This window comes from Oryzias latipes, chromosome 24 (genome assembly GCF_002234675.1).
Source record: "Oryzias latipes chromosome 24, ASM223467v1".
Classification (NCBI taxonomy): Eukaryota; Metazoa; Chordata; class Actinopteri; order Beloniformes; family Adrianichthyidae; genus Oryzias; species Oryzias latipes.
In genome coordinates this window covers 13,306,095-13,322,001 of record NC_019882.2, presented here as the reverse complement: position 1 = coordinate 13,322,001, position 15,907 = coordinate 13,306,095, and the positions used below count along the sequence as shown (strand labels likewise).

At 37.4% G+C, this 15,907-nt stretch overlaps 1 protein-coding gene across 1 annotated transcript; it reads right to left on the bottom strand.

Annotated features, from left to right (window-relative positions):
• Positions 1-2,058: 2,058 nt before the first annotated feature.
• On the bottom strand, positions 2,059-15,599 carry LOC105357188 (consortin). Its single transcript, XM_011491759.3, has 11 exons — positions 15,446-15,599; positions 12,479-12,872; positions 11,006-11,115; positions 9,358-9,388; positions 7,909-7,995; positions 7,714-7,816; positions 7,476-7,497; positions 7,315-7,384; positions 5,764-6,020; positions 4,496-4,637; positions 2,059-4,385 (listed from the first exon to the last, which is right to left on the bottom strand). The coding sequence occupies exons 2-11, from the start codon at positions 12,564-12,566 to the stop codon at positions 4,174-4,176; spliced, it is 1,122 nt and encodes a 373-aa protein (XP_011490061.1). The 5' UTR covers positions 12,567-12,872; positions 15,446-15,599; the 3' UTR covers positions 2,059-4,173.
• Positions 15,600-15,907: the final 308 nt, after the last annotated feature.

The following is a 15,907-nucleotide window of genomic DNA, read 5'->3' as shown; positions in this document are numbered from 1 at the left end:
ATCCATCCATCCATCCATCCATCCATCCATCCATCCATCCATCCATCCATCCATCCATCCATCCATCCATCCATCCATCCATCCATCCATCCATCCATCCATCCATCCATCCATCCACCCAACCAACTAGCTAGCTAGCATCATTCATTGACTTTGAGAACTGGACAGAATTAGTTTGACATCACCCATAGAAGATGTCTTGCTTCAGGCTATCAAATAAAGTCAATTCAGTCGTCATCTTTTCACGATATTGGCGCCGACGTGTTGGAGCCAGATGATGTTGGTAAGCATAAATATCAGCTATTAAGCTAATTTATTCTATAATCCTGTGCACCCTATGCAGTTCAGCTATGAGTTACAGTAATAACGCAGATTTGCTCTTTACTCTGACACCTTGACTGGCTGAAAATTCATGAAATAACAAAAAAGGCTTTTATATCAGTGTTGAAAGGGAAAACAATGGATTCTAATGAGTTTGAGGTTGGACCAGAAGAACTAATCTTGAAAAACAAATTATTTGCAGAAGACACATTACGAAACACAAATGAGCCTATGAGAGGCGCGTGGGGGACTGAGGGTCATCAAGGTAATCAGTAAAACCGTCATGATCACCTGACGGGTTTACTGAGGGTTGTCAGTAAACCAGTCAGGGTGACCCGACAAAAGACACACAAACATTCGCCCTAAAACAGAAAACAATGGAGAAATATGACTTAAAAACACCAACAAACATTATCCCTTGTGCTATCCTTGGCACTTTAGCATTGGGAGTTGGGTCATCTAGACCCAGTTGAACCTTTTTTCTTCAATGATTTGTGATCTTCACTGGTGTCCATGGATTACTTGAAATCTTTCCACCTTTATCCATCTTTGTTATGGTAGGGAGAACACATCAAAGCAAGGGTGGGGTCATCTAAGATAACACAAGGGTTATAAGAACAATTTTCATCAGAATGGGTCTTTAAAGATTACCTAACAGCTAGATCATCTTTTGATCTATTGTAAAAGCATTTGAGTTAAGAACCAAGTGTTTTATTTAAGATTATGCAGTTTTTAGCCTAAAAAAGAAACCTGTGCCATTTTCAAAGACGTAGTTTCTGCAGAGCTGCAGTTGTTCGTTAGCTTCTCACAACTTCAACTTACCATTACCGGTGCAACAAAAATGGCGAGCAATATTGGAGCACGGATACACGGATCTGGTCATCTTCAAGTGGATGTATCGGAATGGAGAAGAGCAGGAAACTGGTGGCTAGCTGATTGTAGTTTTTATGTAACAACTACAAGCTTTTTCCAACGACATTTTTTCTCCTGCTGATTTATAATTATTTAAATAAAGAAATACTCAGATATGCAATTACAGTCTTAATTTTGTTCATATATGTCCTCCGTTTGACTGTAAACCCACAACTGAACCTGAAAAGAACCGCCTTTAAACTGGTTCTCCCATGCTTCAGTGATCAATTACAAAACATTAAATGCACAGTAAAGCACGTTTGCAGTAATGTGCAAACTGACCTTGCTCCACTTCTCACTGTTCAGCCCTCACTGTGACAGCAGAGAGCAGAAGTTAAGAACCAAAAAGAAACGTTGTTTTCGTAAACAGATAACAGACAGATTGTGAAATGCAAAGTCATGCTCATGACTGATCTGGTTTGTTACATAACTTTGAGGAACGTGCTTGAACAGATGGCATCTTCAGCTCCTCTGTGTCTAAGCTTAATGTTCTGTTGCTGCATCGCCATCTAGTGGCCATAGTTGATAATTACGCCTAAGGAGAAGTCAGGCTGTTTGGAGCGCACCATTAACTGAGCTCGTAAACAAACATCCAATTTGAATAATGAAGCAAATAAATCAATAAATGAATTAAAAAATTAGTACTAAACACATTTTTATTCACAAAAAAAGGTGTCCTAAGTGACTATATTCTACTAATTTTTAGACAAACTTCCAAAATGAAATAGAAAAAACAAACTGCAGGAAACAATGTCAGAAAACAATAACCAGAGTTCACATTTATAAATGTTCAAACATTTGAAACTCAGAAAGGAAAGACAGAAGTTTGGTGAACAATACAACATTTAATTAATATATTTTCAGTTTTGGTGAATTGCAGCCTAGTGGTTAAAAATGTTTTACTATTTACACACAAAGAAAAACATTTTATGGCATCCTAAAGTCTCATTACAAAAGAAAAGAAAAGAAACAAAGTATGCATAAAAGGGTACAACACGGAGGAAATTAAAGACCTGTCACTGTTTCATAGACAACAAAAGGATGAAAATGAATAAAGTTGATGCAGATTAACATGTGCTGTGCCATCATGTTCATAAGGCACAGTTTCATTTTTTTTAGCTGCTCCTTTAAAGAAGATTGAAAAAATGTGCGTTTTATTCAGCCGAGGTAAACATTGGGTTATGACTGAAGTTAAAGGATAAAACTATTTGTGTGTGTGCTTCAGCAAAGGACATGTAGAGCTCCAAGAAAAATAAAAAATAAAGATTTGGTTATTTATACCCTGAACAAAAACACAATACAAGATGGATTTTTACAATTTGGGAGTAAGAAAATTTTAGCAACTGTAAAAATAAAACTTACATTTTTTGTTGCATTCTATGTGCATCCAATAATCAAAAATATAAGTCGATTGAACCCTAAAAAACCTAAAATTCTCTTTTAAAGGAGGATTTCATTTTATTTCTGGTAGGAATAAACTTGCCAGGCAGGTTTTGGAAGTTAGATTCAAATTAACTTTGTCACTCTTAGACTTATTGTTAGACTGAAAAACAGTAACTAAAAAGTAACTTTACATGTATGGTAAAAAAAATTTTTGAAATGCTTATTTTGCCCATGTTGTGGTTTTATGTTTTGATTAGTCTGGCAGGCTGTGACTTCTCCTGGATGAACTCCCCTCTTCTGAGGTCTCCTGTCAGAGTCACAGCTGCAATCTATTTCTCATTAAGCTCCTATATCCCTTGTGTTTTCCTACGACCCCACCCTTACATTGACGTGTTCTCCCTACCATGACAAAGGTGGATAAAGGTGAAGCGAATTTCATACAATCCATGGACACCAGTGAAGATCACAAATCATTGAAGAAAAAAGGTTCAGAACACTGGGTCTAGATGACCCAACTCCCAATGTTAAAGTGCCTAGGATAGCACAAGGGTTAAAAGGAGTGACTTTCACATGTTCAGTGTCTGAGTGTCTTTGAGCTTTCCCTGATTTTGGTTTTGTTTATTCTGGTTATTAAAACCTACGCTAATGCGAGGACATAAGTCGTGTCCTTCCTGCTCCCGGGTTTCATCGCTGGCCAAACCGTCACACAACTGACAAAGAAAATTGGTGACATGTATCAGAAAAGGTTACAAGTCCATTTCCAGTGACAATATTAAACAAGAACCAAAATTCATCTGACTTTTGAGGAAAAAATTGGGGAAGATGTCCTCAAGAGTCAAACTAACTTTTATTTTTTCACTTCAAACATGGTGATGATGAGACATTTGTCTGGATTTACTTTGGTGCGTCAGGATTTGAACTAAAGACCCACTCTGATAAAAATGGCCTTTTTGGTGTTTTTAACATTTTCTTGTGGCATTTTTCTAATAGAGGACATATATAAACAATTTCTAGTGAACTGCTGCCGCTCTGCAGAGACTATGTCCTAGAAAAACATCCCACTTCATTGAAAGAATTCTGTGCCATACATAAAACTGGACTGGACATTGATTCACAACCTAATGCTTAGGAGCACTCTGATTACAGATCAACTTCACTCCTTGACTGAATGTGGCACAACCTGCTTTTACTTTTGTGGGGCAATATCTTTTTGACACCAGGTCATAGATGTTTTTAAAGAATAGAAATACGTTTGACGTAAAACACATACGTGTGAGAAATAATCGAAAAATGAAAAGATCAGAAAGGGAGCAAATACTTTTTTCACAGCGCTGTGGATGAGAGTCATTAGCCCTCTTTGTGTGATGTCTGGAATGGTCACAAAAACAGTAGTACACATTTTATTTTAGTCTCCCTTCAGAGATTTGCACACCAGTCCTTCTCTGATATGCTGCAGTGTTAGCCAAGCACTTTAGCTTGACTAACATCCAGACGGCTGCATCAAGTCAGCGCTGGTGAAACCAAAAGTCGGGTCTCTTCTGTCCGCAGAGGAAAGTCTTATCCGGTCCAGAGGGGCAGCCAGCGCCTGACCCCTTCAAAGAACTGCTGCACATTTGAGACGTAGAAGTCAACGTTGTGGGTGAAGTCTGTGCAGATGTTGGAGTAAGTGCCCAGCAGGGTGCAGTAGAGGGCAGTCCCCCCAATGCTGATCACCACCGTGAGCAGACAAAGCAGCAGCAGAACAAGGAGGGAGTTTCCACCCACATCATCTAACAGGAAGACACAGCTGTGAGGGCCGTATTTATGGACAGTTCTGCTTCTTTGTTTATTAGGTTTTAATTAAGTACTTTTTTTTTGTTTGTTTATTGTGAAATACTACCTTGGTCCATGCCATCTTCAGGCTCACTGAAGCGAACTTTGCGTTTGGAGTTCTGCTTCGAGCTGGTGTCACTTGGAGGAGGCAGACCATCCAGTGATGCGCGCCTCCTCTTCAGAATGGAGACCAGACCATCAGGGGAGGTCTGAGGGGGACAAAGAGTCAAGAAAAATAATAACTTAGTTCTTGTCTATAACTTTATCAGGGTTAGGGGTCTAGTCAGACAGCCTCAAAACGGATTCAAACAAAAATGTTTAAAGTTATAAGCAGCAGAGCAGGAGTTGTGATAAAAAAAACTATTTAAAGAAGTCTAAATGTCCCCTCAGTTGTGTGTTTTTGTGTTGGGGGGGACTGTGGGTCCCACCTCCAAACAGTGAGCCAATCAAAATACAGGGACTTCCTTCCTTTTTCAGGTGTTCTAAACTAATAATCCTGTGCTAAAAAAAGCATCCCACATTGGGAAATCACTAAATGAGTATTCACAAATGCTGATTTTCACAAAAACAAGAAGCAGATGTGTGCGCTTTTCCTTTACTAAGGGACTACATTCATTGAAAGGCTGTTAGTGGAACTAATGCATCAATATGCAAATGCAAACGTGTGCAAACAGTTAAATAACATTTTAAAAAGTTATTTTATTTGGGGGTCATTTGGTTGCTCCATTCAGGGGCGACTTTTTATCAAATCCTCATCTGGTCTGTTTATGGGCCTTTGCTCTTTCCTGCAGTCATATTAAAGTATAGCATAGTTGACTTTTTATATTTATTCCTATTCTTGGTTTATTCTCAGAATCTCCAAAACCTACGTCACTTTATATATTTTTATGTATCTGAAGGAAATGTTGTGAACTATCCCTTCTTGTCATCAACAAACCACTTCAGCATTTGAGTGTCAACAAAACCTTAAGTGAGCAGATGGAGGAAAGAGAGCTGTAGTTTACACAACAGTCCAGTTCTTTAGCTGTTAAAGTCAGCCACATGTTCTTTTCTGGCTCTCAGTTCCTTTCCTTAAAAGGCGTCGCCCTGTTGGCTCAGAGTCTAAACCGAGTGTTAGCCCCTGCCTCCAAAATCTAGCAGGTTTGGCAGGGTGGGAACATGGGTGGAGGTTGATGATCTCAGAGTTCATAGGAGTCTGAGGGGTGGAGGACTTAAACAAATCGATTTTCCAGAAGGAAGTCATAACAGCACAGTGTAGAGTGGACTGTGGGAGAAAGGAGTGGGAGAGACAGAGGAGAAGAACTGCCCTGAATCACGTGATTACCCCTTTCTTACCCCTTCTTTATGGGACAGTTTGACCAGCTCTTTCTCTGAGGCCTGAGGCACACCTGCTGGCCATTCCACTTTCACCTCCTCCTCCTCTGGGGTCTCCTCGCACTGCTCCTCCACCTGTTCCTCCTCTACTTCGCGCCCTTCCTCGTAAGCTCCCGCTCCTCTGTCCTCCTCCCATCGGGCCGTCTGCTCCGAGCAAGGCTCTGGCTCTGAGCTCAGGCTGTGCTCCTGTTCCTCATCGCAGTGAGCCGTCACATGGTCTGAAAAAATGTGTGTCAGTGTGGTCATTCATTTTATAGTTTCAAAGCGGAACAAGTGTCAGAATGAACACATTTCCATTAAGACAAGACCTTCCAGTTCAGCTATTATCATTTTACTAAAACATTTGCATTAGAAGCTGGAGGGATTCTGAAGACCAAACAGATTATTAAACATTTGTATCACTGTAGTAAAAACAATTCTGAGTACCGGTATGTCAAATTGGTCAGAAATCACCCCATGAGAGTGGAATTTCACTCAAAGTTAGTCTGAGACTGTTGCGTTAGTTAACATTTAGCTACCGGATCATGTTACACCACAACACGTGAGAGAAGACAAGACTGTGTTTTGGAGTTAGGGGAAGAACATTGGAGCTCATTAAATGACGATTTGATCATCCATGCAGTAGAGAAAAAAGTTGTAAATAAAAATAATTGAAAGGTCACAAAAAAAAATCTGCTGTTAATTCCTTGATACCTGAATTTATTACCAGATAAAAAAAATTAAAAATCACGTGTTATGGCTTTTAAGTAGATAACAAATTAAGGGATATTTGCAGCCAAAATGGTTTGAAGACAATAGGTGTTTTCAATGGAAGCTTTTACTGATTTGATTGTTGGCATTTTGGCTGAATGTGGTATGAGGCTACAATCCTCTGAAAGTCAAAAAAGTCAAGCCCCCATTTATTTCTAATTTAATGTTATATACAAAAAATTTAACAAGTAAAAATACAAGTACAGATGTGATGGAAATACGTTTAATTGCAGATGGAAGAAGTTGCTGCAGTTGCTTTCCTTTTTAAATTTGCTTCAAACAGGAAGTCACAGAGTAGACCCCTAGAATAAAAACACACTAACCTGATTTTTCAAACCATTCTTAATTAACTGTTAAACTTTACTCCACTGAGTTTTGTTTTCAATAGAGCCTCAAACCGGAAGTCAAAGGATTGGCACTTGGTAAGATTCCAGAAATACCAATAAAATATATCTTGATCAACTAATTTGACAATCCAAAACCTTAACCTTTAAATTTAGTTACATCAAAAATACTTTAGAAAAAAAAAACATGTCCATCATCCATCTGTTTCTTCAATTTGCTTCAGTTTTTGTATTCTATGTGTGACCTCAGTAAACCTTTAAGTTCCAAAAAACTTTGAGTTTACCTGTTTTAATTTTAATTTTGGAAGCTGCTACACAGAAAACATCCTTAAAAACTGGACCTTACGGTGATTTCATGCTTGAATACCTTCAGGACATCAAGTACAGATGTTGTGTCGTGGCTGCTACAGACTGTTACCTTCATCCTGGTAGGGTTGTAGCTCCTTACTCTTGCTGTGATTGTCATTTATTGTTGCATTTATCTTATTCTGTCAATGAAAAAAAAGGAATCAAAAAAATGACTTGAGCAAAAACAAATAAAAGGTTTTAAAGCTGAAGACAGAGCAGAATATGTCTTACCTGGTCTACTTTAACTGATGGTCTGAGAGACGGCAAACAGAAAACAAAGACAGGAAAATAAAACAGGTCCAGTTAAAAGCTTGCTGCCAAACTCACTAAAAACCAACAGAAGACTACAGGGGAAATTCAGCTGTCTCATTGTCTGTGACATAATGAGGACAAAAATACAGATTGAAACATCAAAGGCATACTGGTGTGAAAAAAATGGCTTCAGAAGAACTCAGCTGCTCAGGTTCACCTGTGGTGTGTCCTGCAGATGTCCCTCAGTACCTCCATGTTTGATTGACTGACGCCATCTGTTCCGAAGCAGATCTCGGCCTCCTTTTCCCCCCATCGACTCTCTTAGAGATACAACCATTTGCCATTTAAATATATAACTTTTTTGTAAAACCCAAAATAAGAGTTTGTTTAGGAGTTCAGAGGTATGCAGTACCCCAGCTCTCCTGCAGGGCGGCGAGGTTGCTCAGTAGACGTTCATGGTAGAGCTTCTCCAACTGAAGGAACTGGATGGCTGACGGATCTTTACGCATTCCCAGTTATAGAACCAAAACACAGAACAGCTATAGTTTTTGCTGGTGGGAGATGCATTTAAAATGAGAAATCTCCTGAGATTGTGGAGACTTTCCCACATATGTACATAAATATGATAAAATAAACATACATAAAAAGAAATGCAGACTTAAATTTCTAGGAAAAGGGCAACCATCTTGAATAAAGTACCTTCAACAAATTTAAAAGAATTTTTATCATAACTCCTCGAGCATCACTGACAAGCCACTTGGAAAAGAAATGTAGGAATTACAAGTCGAAGATTTTAAACGCTGGAATATTGCGAAATATTACATCAATCCCTGGCTCAAGCTGAGCGACACAATATAACATCCAAGATGACTATTTTAGGCATTTTACATGACTATATTACCTCAGTTGTCAAGGAAACCCAAAATATTACTTTCGCCGATTCTTCTTAAAATTACGTAGACCTCTATGTCTACCCCAGGCGACCCCAAACTACAATGGTTGCTATGGAGATAAAAACGAACTGAGGAGCCGCCATTTGGAAAAGAAAAAATGTTTCCATCAGTTTGTCACACGTAGCTCTTACCATGTGGCTAGAGAAGAGGGGGAGAATAATGCGCGTGTAGCAGCCTCTCAGCCAGTGAGGCTGGGTCAAAGGTGGGCAGCATGGGTGGCTAGAGCATTCAATGGCGCACACTATTTATATTGTGAATTTTTCTCACAATAAATTTAATTTGACAAAAGGTCTAAATATATCAAGAAACCAAGAAGAATATAAAAAAAAGAAATTAGAAAAAGATATTAAATAGAAACAGTTGTAATGCTAAATGAATATTTTCATAAAAACCTTTGCTTTTGATTTTTTTATTTAGCAGGAAATTCTTTTCAGTCTTTGCACACCCTTTCCATCCTCTCTCTCATGAGTCTACAGGGCCTCAGGTTGCGTAAGGCATGTCTCTTTTCATGCTTCATGAATCTTCTCTGCCTATACATTATGAATTCTCTGTCTCTTTTTCACTTCTTCCATCATCAATGTTGTTTTTTGCAGCAAAATAAGCTTGAAGTAAAGTTCAAATGCAAGCAGCACTGAGGGCTTCCAGCCAAAGAATAAGGGAACACCCAGGGCCAGGGAGGAACACAAGCACACAGACGAACATTAAAACATGCTTTTCTATTTTTCACTCTGAACGTTAAAAAAAACACAAATCTGGTCTACTTTCCTGATTTTTTTTTTAATTCATTCTCACTTGAAATAACAGAAGCAGCTCATGCTGCAACATTAATGATATCTAAACTCCTTTTTTAATCAAATGGGAAACCAAAAAAACAAACAATGTAAGGTCACTTTGCACCTCAAGGATACAGTCCCCTTTCAGTGAGTAGGCTTCTGCAATCTAAAAAAAAAAAAAAAAAGAAAAGAAAAATTATGGATTTAACTAATATTTTTGTGTAGGTTTAGCCTTGTGAGCACATTTGGAAACCTTTAAAGAATCACATGCTGGCATCAAATTAAGAAGCAGATCTCTGCAGACAACCTGTGAGAAATGGGTCACATGAATCTACTTCTGCTGTAGATTAACATGTTTCTCTCTTCTTTCAACTTTTTTTTGGTTCTTTATTACTTTTAGACAAGTTAACCTCAATGGATTGCTGGAAAATTCCAAAAATCTTTTGGGTTTGCACCTCATTTAATCTCAATTTCAATCAAGCTATAAAAAAATAATAATAATAGCTCAACAGGTTTCACAGAGTTGCCATATATTTACAGACAGAAAATGATTTATTGCTTGTTTTGCTGAATAAATCCGCTTAATGTTTTAGTTCCAGCTCTTTTATTAAATCCAGATGAGCCCTTTATTCGTTAGTGTACTTTATAATCATTAATGTATTTCCCATTTAAAATACTTTTTTATCAACAGTTTTTTTTGTCTAAATAAAGAGATTTGAGCAATGCACTGGGGGGTAAAGGATGTAAACTCACTTTGTTCAGTAATTGAAGCCTATTATCCACCTATGACTTGTAATCCGTTGCCATAACAACCCAGTTCTTATGCCCTTTGTCACTTCTGTATTGCATTGGGACTTCTCATTTAGCAACAATATATGTAAAGCTTTGCTGGATCAATTTAAAACAGCAGCTAGGAAGACTATAAGCTACCATTTTGAGATCAAACAGGTAGAAAAACTCAGCCTTTTTCTCATATTTTATTAATGATGTGTCAAATGGCCTTTCTTTCGATCCCACAAGCCATTTATCTTTTTTATCTTAACCTAGCAACCTAACAAGGACATTTGTGTTGCTTATGGATTACTCTGTCTGCTCTCATGACTTTCATTGATCATAGCCTTTCCGTGGCCAAAACACATTTCTTTATTATATGCACACCAAAATATAGTGGCCTTAATTGTCTTCATTTCTCCACAAAAAGTAGGATCTGTTAGCAAATATAACCAAATATTAGAACATTTATCAGAAATTAACCCACGCCGTGGAAGCCTGAACCGTCTGACGCGAAGCAGAAAATGGTTGCGTCCACGAAGATAAAAACCCAATGTTTTTTCTCTCAAATCAGTCTTAGGTTTAGGCTTCATCTTCCCTCTTTTTGTTGATTCAAAGCAGCTTCCTCTATGTATTAAGATGATTGACAGCCATGTAAAGTAAACTGCAATCTCTTTGATATCTCAGACAAGTGAGTCATATTTGAAGTGTTGGTTGAAATTGTGATCTAAAAATGACTTCATTGCTGCTTCTTTCTTCTCCACGCATCAGAACTGCTGTAGCATAATAGTTAGCATGTATGAAATCTTTGATAGTTTGTGGAGATTTTTCTTCTTGTGTTTCTTTACCAAGGATAAATTGGACTGCAGAGCAGCACTTGTCTGGTTTTGTGAGCTCAAAAACATCCACACACGTTCATGCACAATCCGTCAGGATAAATAAAGACATGATGTTATCCCTCTGGATTTAACACAACGTGGTTACTCTGAAACGTTCACGCACAGATGCACACCTGGTGCAGGGAGTGTGGCAGCACAGTGTAGTCACTGTTTTCTCCAAGGGACTGCAAGGAGGCTAACAGCTTAGGGCTGGGGCCCTGCAGAGCGTCTGTGGGGGCCCTTCCTGGAGACAAAAAGAAAGGCCAGAATTACTCTTCAATTGTAACCGTCAACATTTTCTTTTTAATTAAAATACTGTACATGAAAACTGGACCGAGTGACTCCTCCCCCCTCGTGTTCCAAACAGGAAGTATCAGCTAGCTCCAAGAAGCCGAAATCCCATGGACTTTTATTTAGGAAAAAGACGGCTTTACTCAGTAATTCTATTAGTCAGAATAATAATAATATATAATTTTCATTATATTTTTTGTAGTGCCAGTTATTTAAGTTATAAATTGACCAATCAGGTTTGTGAATAGTAGCATGTTAGCATGTGCTCTCACATTGAACGTTCGAAATGTTTCTCCTGAGCCTGCTTTCGATCAAGCTCACTCCTGATTGGTGAAAGCGGTTGCTATAGAAACATTGACTCGACTTGGACCAATCACCGCTAACTGACGTCATCTGGCCCCAAAATGGCAACTGAATTGACTTTGTTTGGTTGGAGCCAGAAGTAAATCCTTTTCAATAGGTGAAGTCACACTTGCTCAGTCCAGTTCTCTTATACAGTCAGTGGTCTTGCATATAATTGATCTGATCGACATGGCTTTATAGACTCTGAGAATTCATTATCACAAGCATAAGCTATTATAGCAAATCATAACTGGTCTGATCATTTCTGTTTTGTTAAATCCAAAAAGGAAATATTTTAATACTTGATTTGATTATGATGAAGGTAATCTAAACTTACCTTCAAACAATAGACTTTTTTTTTATTTTGTTGGTTTAAAATGTGAGTTTAGCAAATTTTAACTCATCAGAACATTAAATCTACAACTTGGATGGAAAAAACTGTTAAAGAACTGTTTTATGTAATTGAAAAGCATAAAGGGGTTAAGCCTAAAGCTCCTGCTATAACTTATTTATTAATAATATTTAAAAGAAAACGATTTATTTAGAAAAACTCCAGACTCAGGATCACAGAGGTGTGAGTCTCTGGGGATTAACCTGGATAAACAAGCATGGAGCTTCCTGAAAAGCCCAGATCGGATGAGTGTTCTCTGTGTGGGTGTTTTCCCCGTGATCCAGCACAGTGCACACAAAGGGCTGCCTGGCAGCCTGCTGCCATCACTGCAACAATTAGCAGCAACTATACCTCTTACATAACGCCCTCTTATCAAATCCAGCCGCGCCGCGCATCACAGCATCTGACAGCAATGGCTGCAGCTTCCTGGTTCTCCTAATCTGCTTTTTCCCGCAAAAGAGAGATTTAAATCTTTCTGGAAAGAGTTCATCAGCATGCTGTAGGATCAGTAAAATTAGGTTATACATCACCTTTAAAAAAGAGATGTTAGTAAAAAACTAAAGGGGTAAAACTGAAGTTTTACCTGCAATGCTGTTAATGAACACCTCTTCCTCTATGTCGGCAGTCCTGCCGTCAGGATCCTTAAGCGAGCTGGAGGTTTTATTCCCCATCCCTTCTGAGCTTCCCTACAGCCGCTCAGAGGTCCTCTGGGTCCTCAGAGCATAAACATCAATTATGTCGCGTAATGAGCAGAGTTCTTGCAGAGGTTTGCTCTGCTCAACGCCCAAGAGGAACTAGAGTCCAGACAGCAATAGGGGCTCCCGCAGCTTTGGTTGCTGATCACTCTTGAAGTAGCATGTGACTCAATCCTGCATCACCTCTCCCAGGTGAGACGTTTGAAATGCCTCCCACAGTCAGTGAAGGCAGCAGCAGGGGTTTCCAATCAGTTTAAGATCTTCTTTTCTCATCTCAGTAAGCTGTCAAAACAAAAGCGTGGATCCATTATGAATTAGGAACAATCGATTAAAAACAAGCTCTTTTCGCAGGAAACAGGTTAAATATGATTTCTTCCATGCCACATTTCTTCATTTTTTGGCGGCACCAGACTTACCTATAGTCTACTGACTTTACATTTTTCAATTTGTCAGGTTTAAGGGAAATAAAAAAATATAGGATGAATGGCAGAGGTCCAACGAAAATAAGAAGTTTGGGAATTATTTTAAAATTTTGACCTAAAGTTTGAGCTTTAAAAGCTTGAAATTATGAGAATCAATAGAAATAGATTACCGTAAATGAATTCAGGCCCATGAAGATGGGAAAAAAATAAGACTTTCAGGTTCAAAGACTGAGTTCTGAAAGGTTTAACTTTAAAAACAAAGGGTAGAAGTTTGATAATAAAGATAGAATTTAAGAATTAAGCTATAATTTTAATGATGAAGTCAAATATTTAAATAAAAAATGAAAACAATGGAATAAAAGTCCTAATTTTGAGTGGATGTGTGAGAATTCAAAAGTTGAATTTATTTAGGGGGTGAAAAAAAAAATGAAGGTTAAAAAAGTTAAAATTTGAGAGTCAGAAAGTTGTTCAAATAAATTGGTAATTCCAGAACAATAAGCTTAGTTGATTGGTTTATTTCAAGCAATTATAAAAAAAGATAAAGAAAAGACAATTAAAATAAAAATACATAGATTGATCAAATTAATTTCAGATATTAATAATAAATTGCCAATCAAATAAAAGAAAGTGATGCTGTATTCTGTATACCTGTCTCCTAGTCATAAATTGAAATATTTTAATAAATACATACATAACACAGACATAACATATTGAATCCATTAAATTCGATTGTCAAAAAATGTCACACCTGCCATATTTTTTATAGTTTGTCAAGCATTAAAAGTCTGCACCATTAAGGAAATTAAATATTTGCTGGGTCAAAGAAGTGTTTGTGACTGCAGTTTGGGAAACTCAGCGACATTTTCAGGCTGAGGTGTTCTGCGAATTTGTTCTGCATGTCGTCTGTCATGTGGAAGTTATGGGTTCTGCAACGTGGAATGTGACACAAAGAGCAAGCGGCAGGAACAGGGGCTGACTCACAGAACGCCTCGCATTAAATCCTCTGTAAGGAGGGGGAGGTTCCAGGAGGAATGAATCACCTCATGGCATTTATGGCTTCGCTTATTATTTTATTCTCTAAAGAAATATCTCACAGGGTTGGATTTCTTATATGACAGAAATGACAAAAAATGTAAATAGATCTTTAATCTGTCAAACTAAAGAAAGTTAGACGACTCCATGTTGCACTGCAGAATAATCCAGACTGTTAATCTGTAATCTTTCTCACTTTCAACTGACTTCTGCCTTTATGTTGATATTTAAAGAAAATAAAAATAATGTTTTGATACCACAGAGTTTTTTTTAATGCTGTTTTTGTGCTAATATGTTGAGTATTTTATTTGTATAATGATCATTTATCCATTTTATATTAATTATTCTTTATTTTAATACTTTTGATTTTTTTCATTAATCTGCTAATACATTTAAAGAAAAAAAGACTTCTTAAGACTGTGACTCATATCTGCTTTATAGGTTGAAATCTGCATAAAATATGTACATTTGTAAATTCACATGGATGCTTTTACACAAAGAACTCCAAATATATATAGGATGTAGAGATTTTTTCAGCAACCATAATCAAGGGTTTCATAATTTTTCACCATTTATTGTTCCTAAATGTCGCGCATTAAAATGTTATTAATTTATCTATTGTATGTTGTTTAATGATAAATTTTTCTTGTATTTTTTTCTACTAATACATTTGAGTTTAAGAAAACACTTCTTGAGTCTGTGACAAATATTTCCTTGATAGGTTGAATTCTGCATAAAAAAGTCACATGGAAACTTTTACACTGAAAGGACAGCAACAGTATCAGCAACAGTAATCATGTGTTTTCAGATTTTTTCACTGTTTATTGTTCTAATATGTTGAGTTTTCTATTAAAAAAAGGGTAAATTATCACTTTAAGGTCATTCATTGATTCAATTTATAAATGTATAAATGTTTTCGTCATTTTACTTATAAAAGACTTTTTCAGAAATTGAGTCATTTTTTACTTAATAGGTTGAAACGTGTGTGAAATTTGTAATATTTGTAAGTCATATGGCCGCCCCAAAAGTCTCAGAATGAGGGAAACATTTTTTTAAACTTACATCATTATAATTTAATAATTTCATAATATAATGTAAAATATGATCACTAAAGGATCTGCTTTTGAAAAGAAAAAAATAGCTGAAAAATATTATTATCAGAAACATGAAAATATTGAATATTGATCAATAACTTTATCCATTTGTGTTTTGTTTAATATCATGTTGAAAACATAAAGCGCCTTCCCGCTCCTGCAGAGACTTTCTTTCCTGCTGTTGGACATCATCATCATCATCCGCTCATCCAACATCTGCGTCCGGCCGCAGCCTCCGCCGCATGATGACAGACGGATGTCACATTCGAGCGCCGCGTGACGGATAAAGCTTCATCGGTGTACTCACCACCGCATGCTGGCATCCTCCTCCTGACATCGGCGGCTTCCTTCTCCGGACTCCTGCTGGATCTGCAGCCTTCTTCTGCCTCGCCTCACTCAGTATTTCTTGTCTACGCTCCTATTTTCCGCTTCCACTCGGCAAAATCCGCCAACGACGCGCTTTCAGGCGTTCATGCTGCAGCGCAACACTGCCATCTGCTGGTGACTTTGTCGCACTGCACTGGTAGTTGTGTAACAACAAAACGAGGTTTTATGGATTCAACAAATATTCCTGTAAAATCACATATTAGGACTGTTTTAATAGTGCACAACAACACAAATCTAAATATATAAATATATATCACGAGCAATCTTATTTATAATCTTAGTTATAACATTTTAATCTCAATTCAATTTCCCTTTTTGTGAGACTTTTAAATTAATAATCTTATGTGGTTCTAATTGGCAACATTTCTCCAAAAAGTTACTG

What these genes read in the sequence shown, in the direction of transcription:
- LOC105357188 (XM_011491759.3), bottom strand. Translation starts at nt 12,566, where the DNA reads ATGGGGAATAAAACCTCCAGCTCGCTTAAGGATCCTGACGGCAGGACT. An exon ending in CGCCCTGCAGGAGAGCTGGG is followed by an intron (nt 7,817 to 7,908) that starts GTACTGCATACC and finishes TGTATCTCTAAG; the next exon opens with AGAGTCGATGGGGGGAAAAG. An exon ending in CATCAGTTAAAGTAGACCAG is followed by an intron (nt 7,385 to 7,475) that starts GTAAGACATATT and finishes TTTCATTGACAG; the next exon opens with AATAAGATAAATGCAACAAT.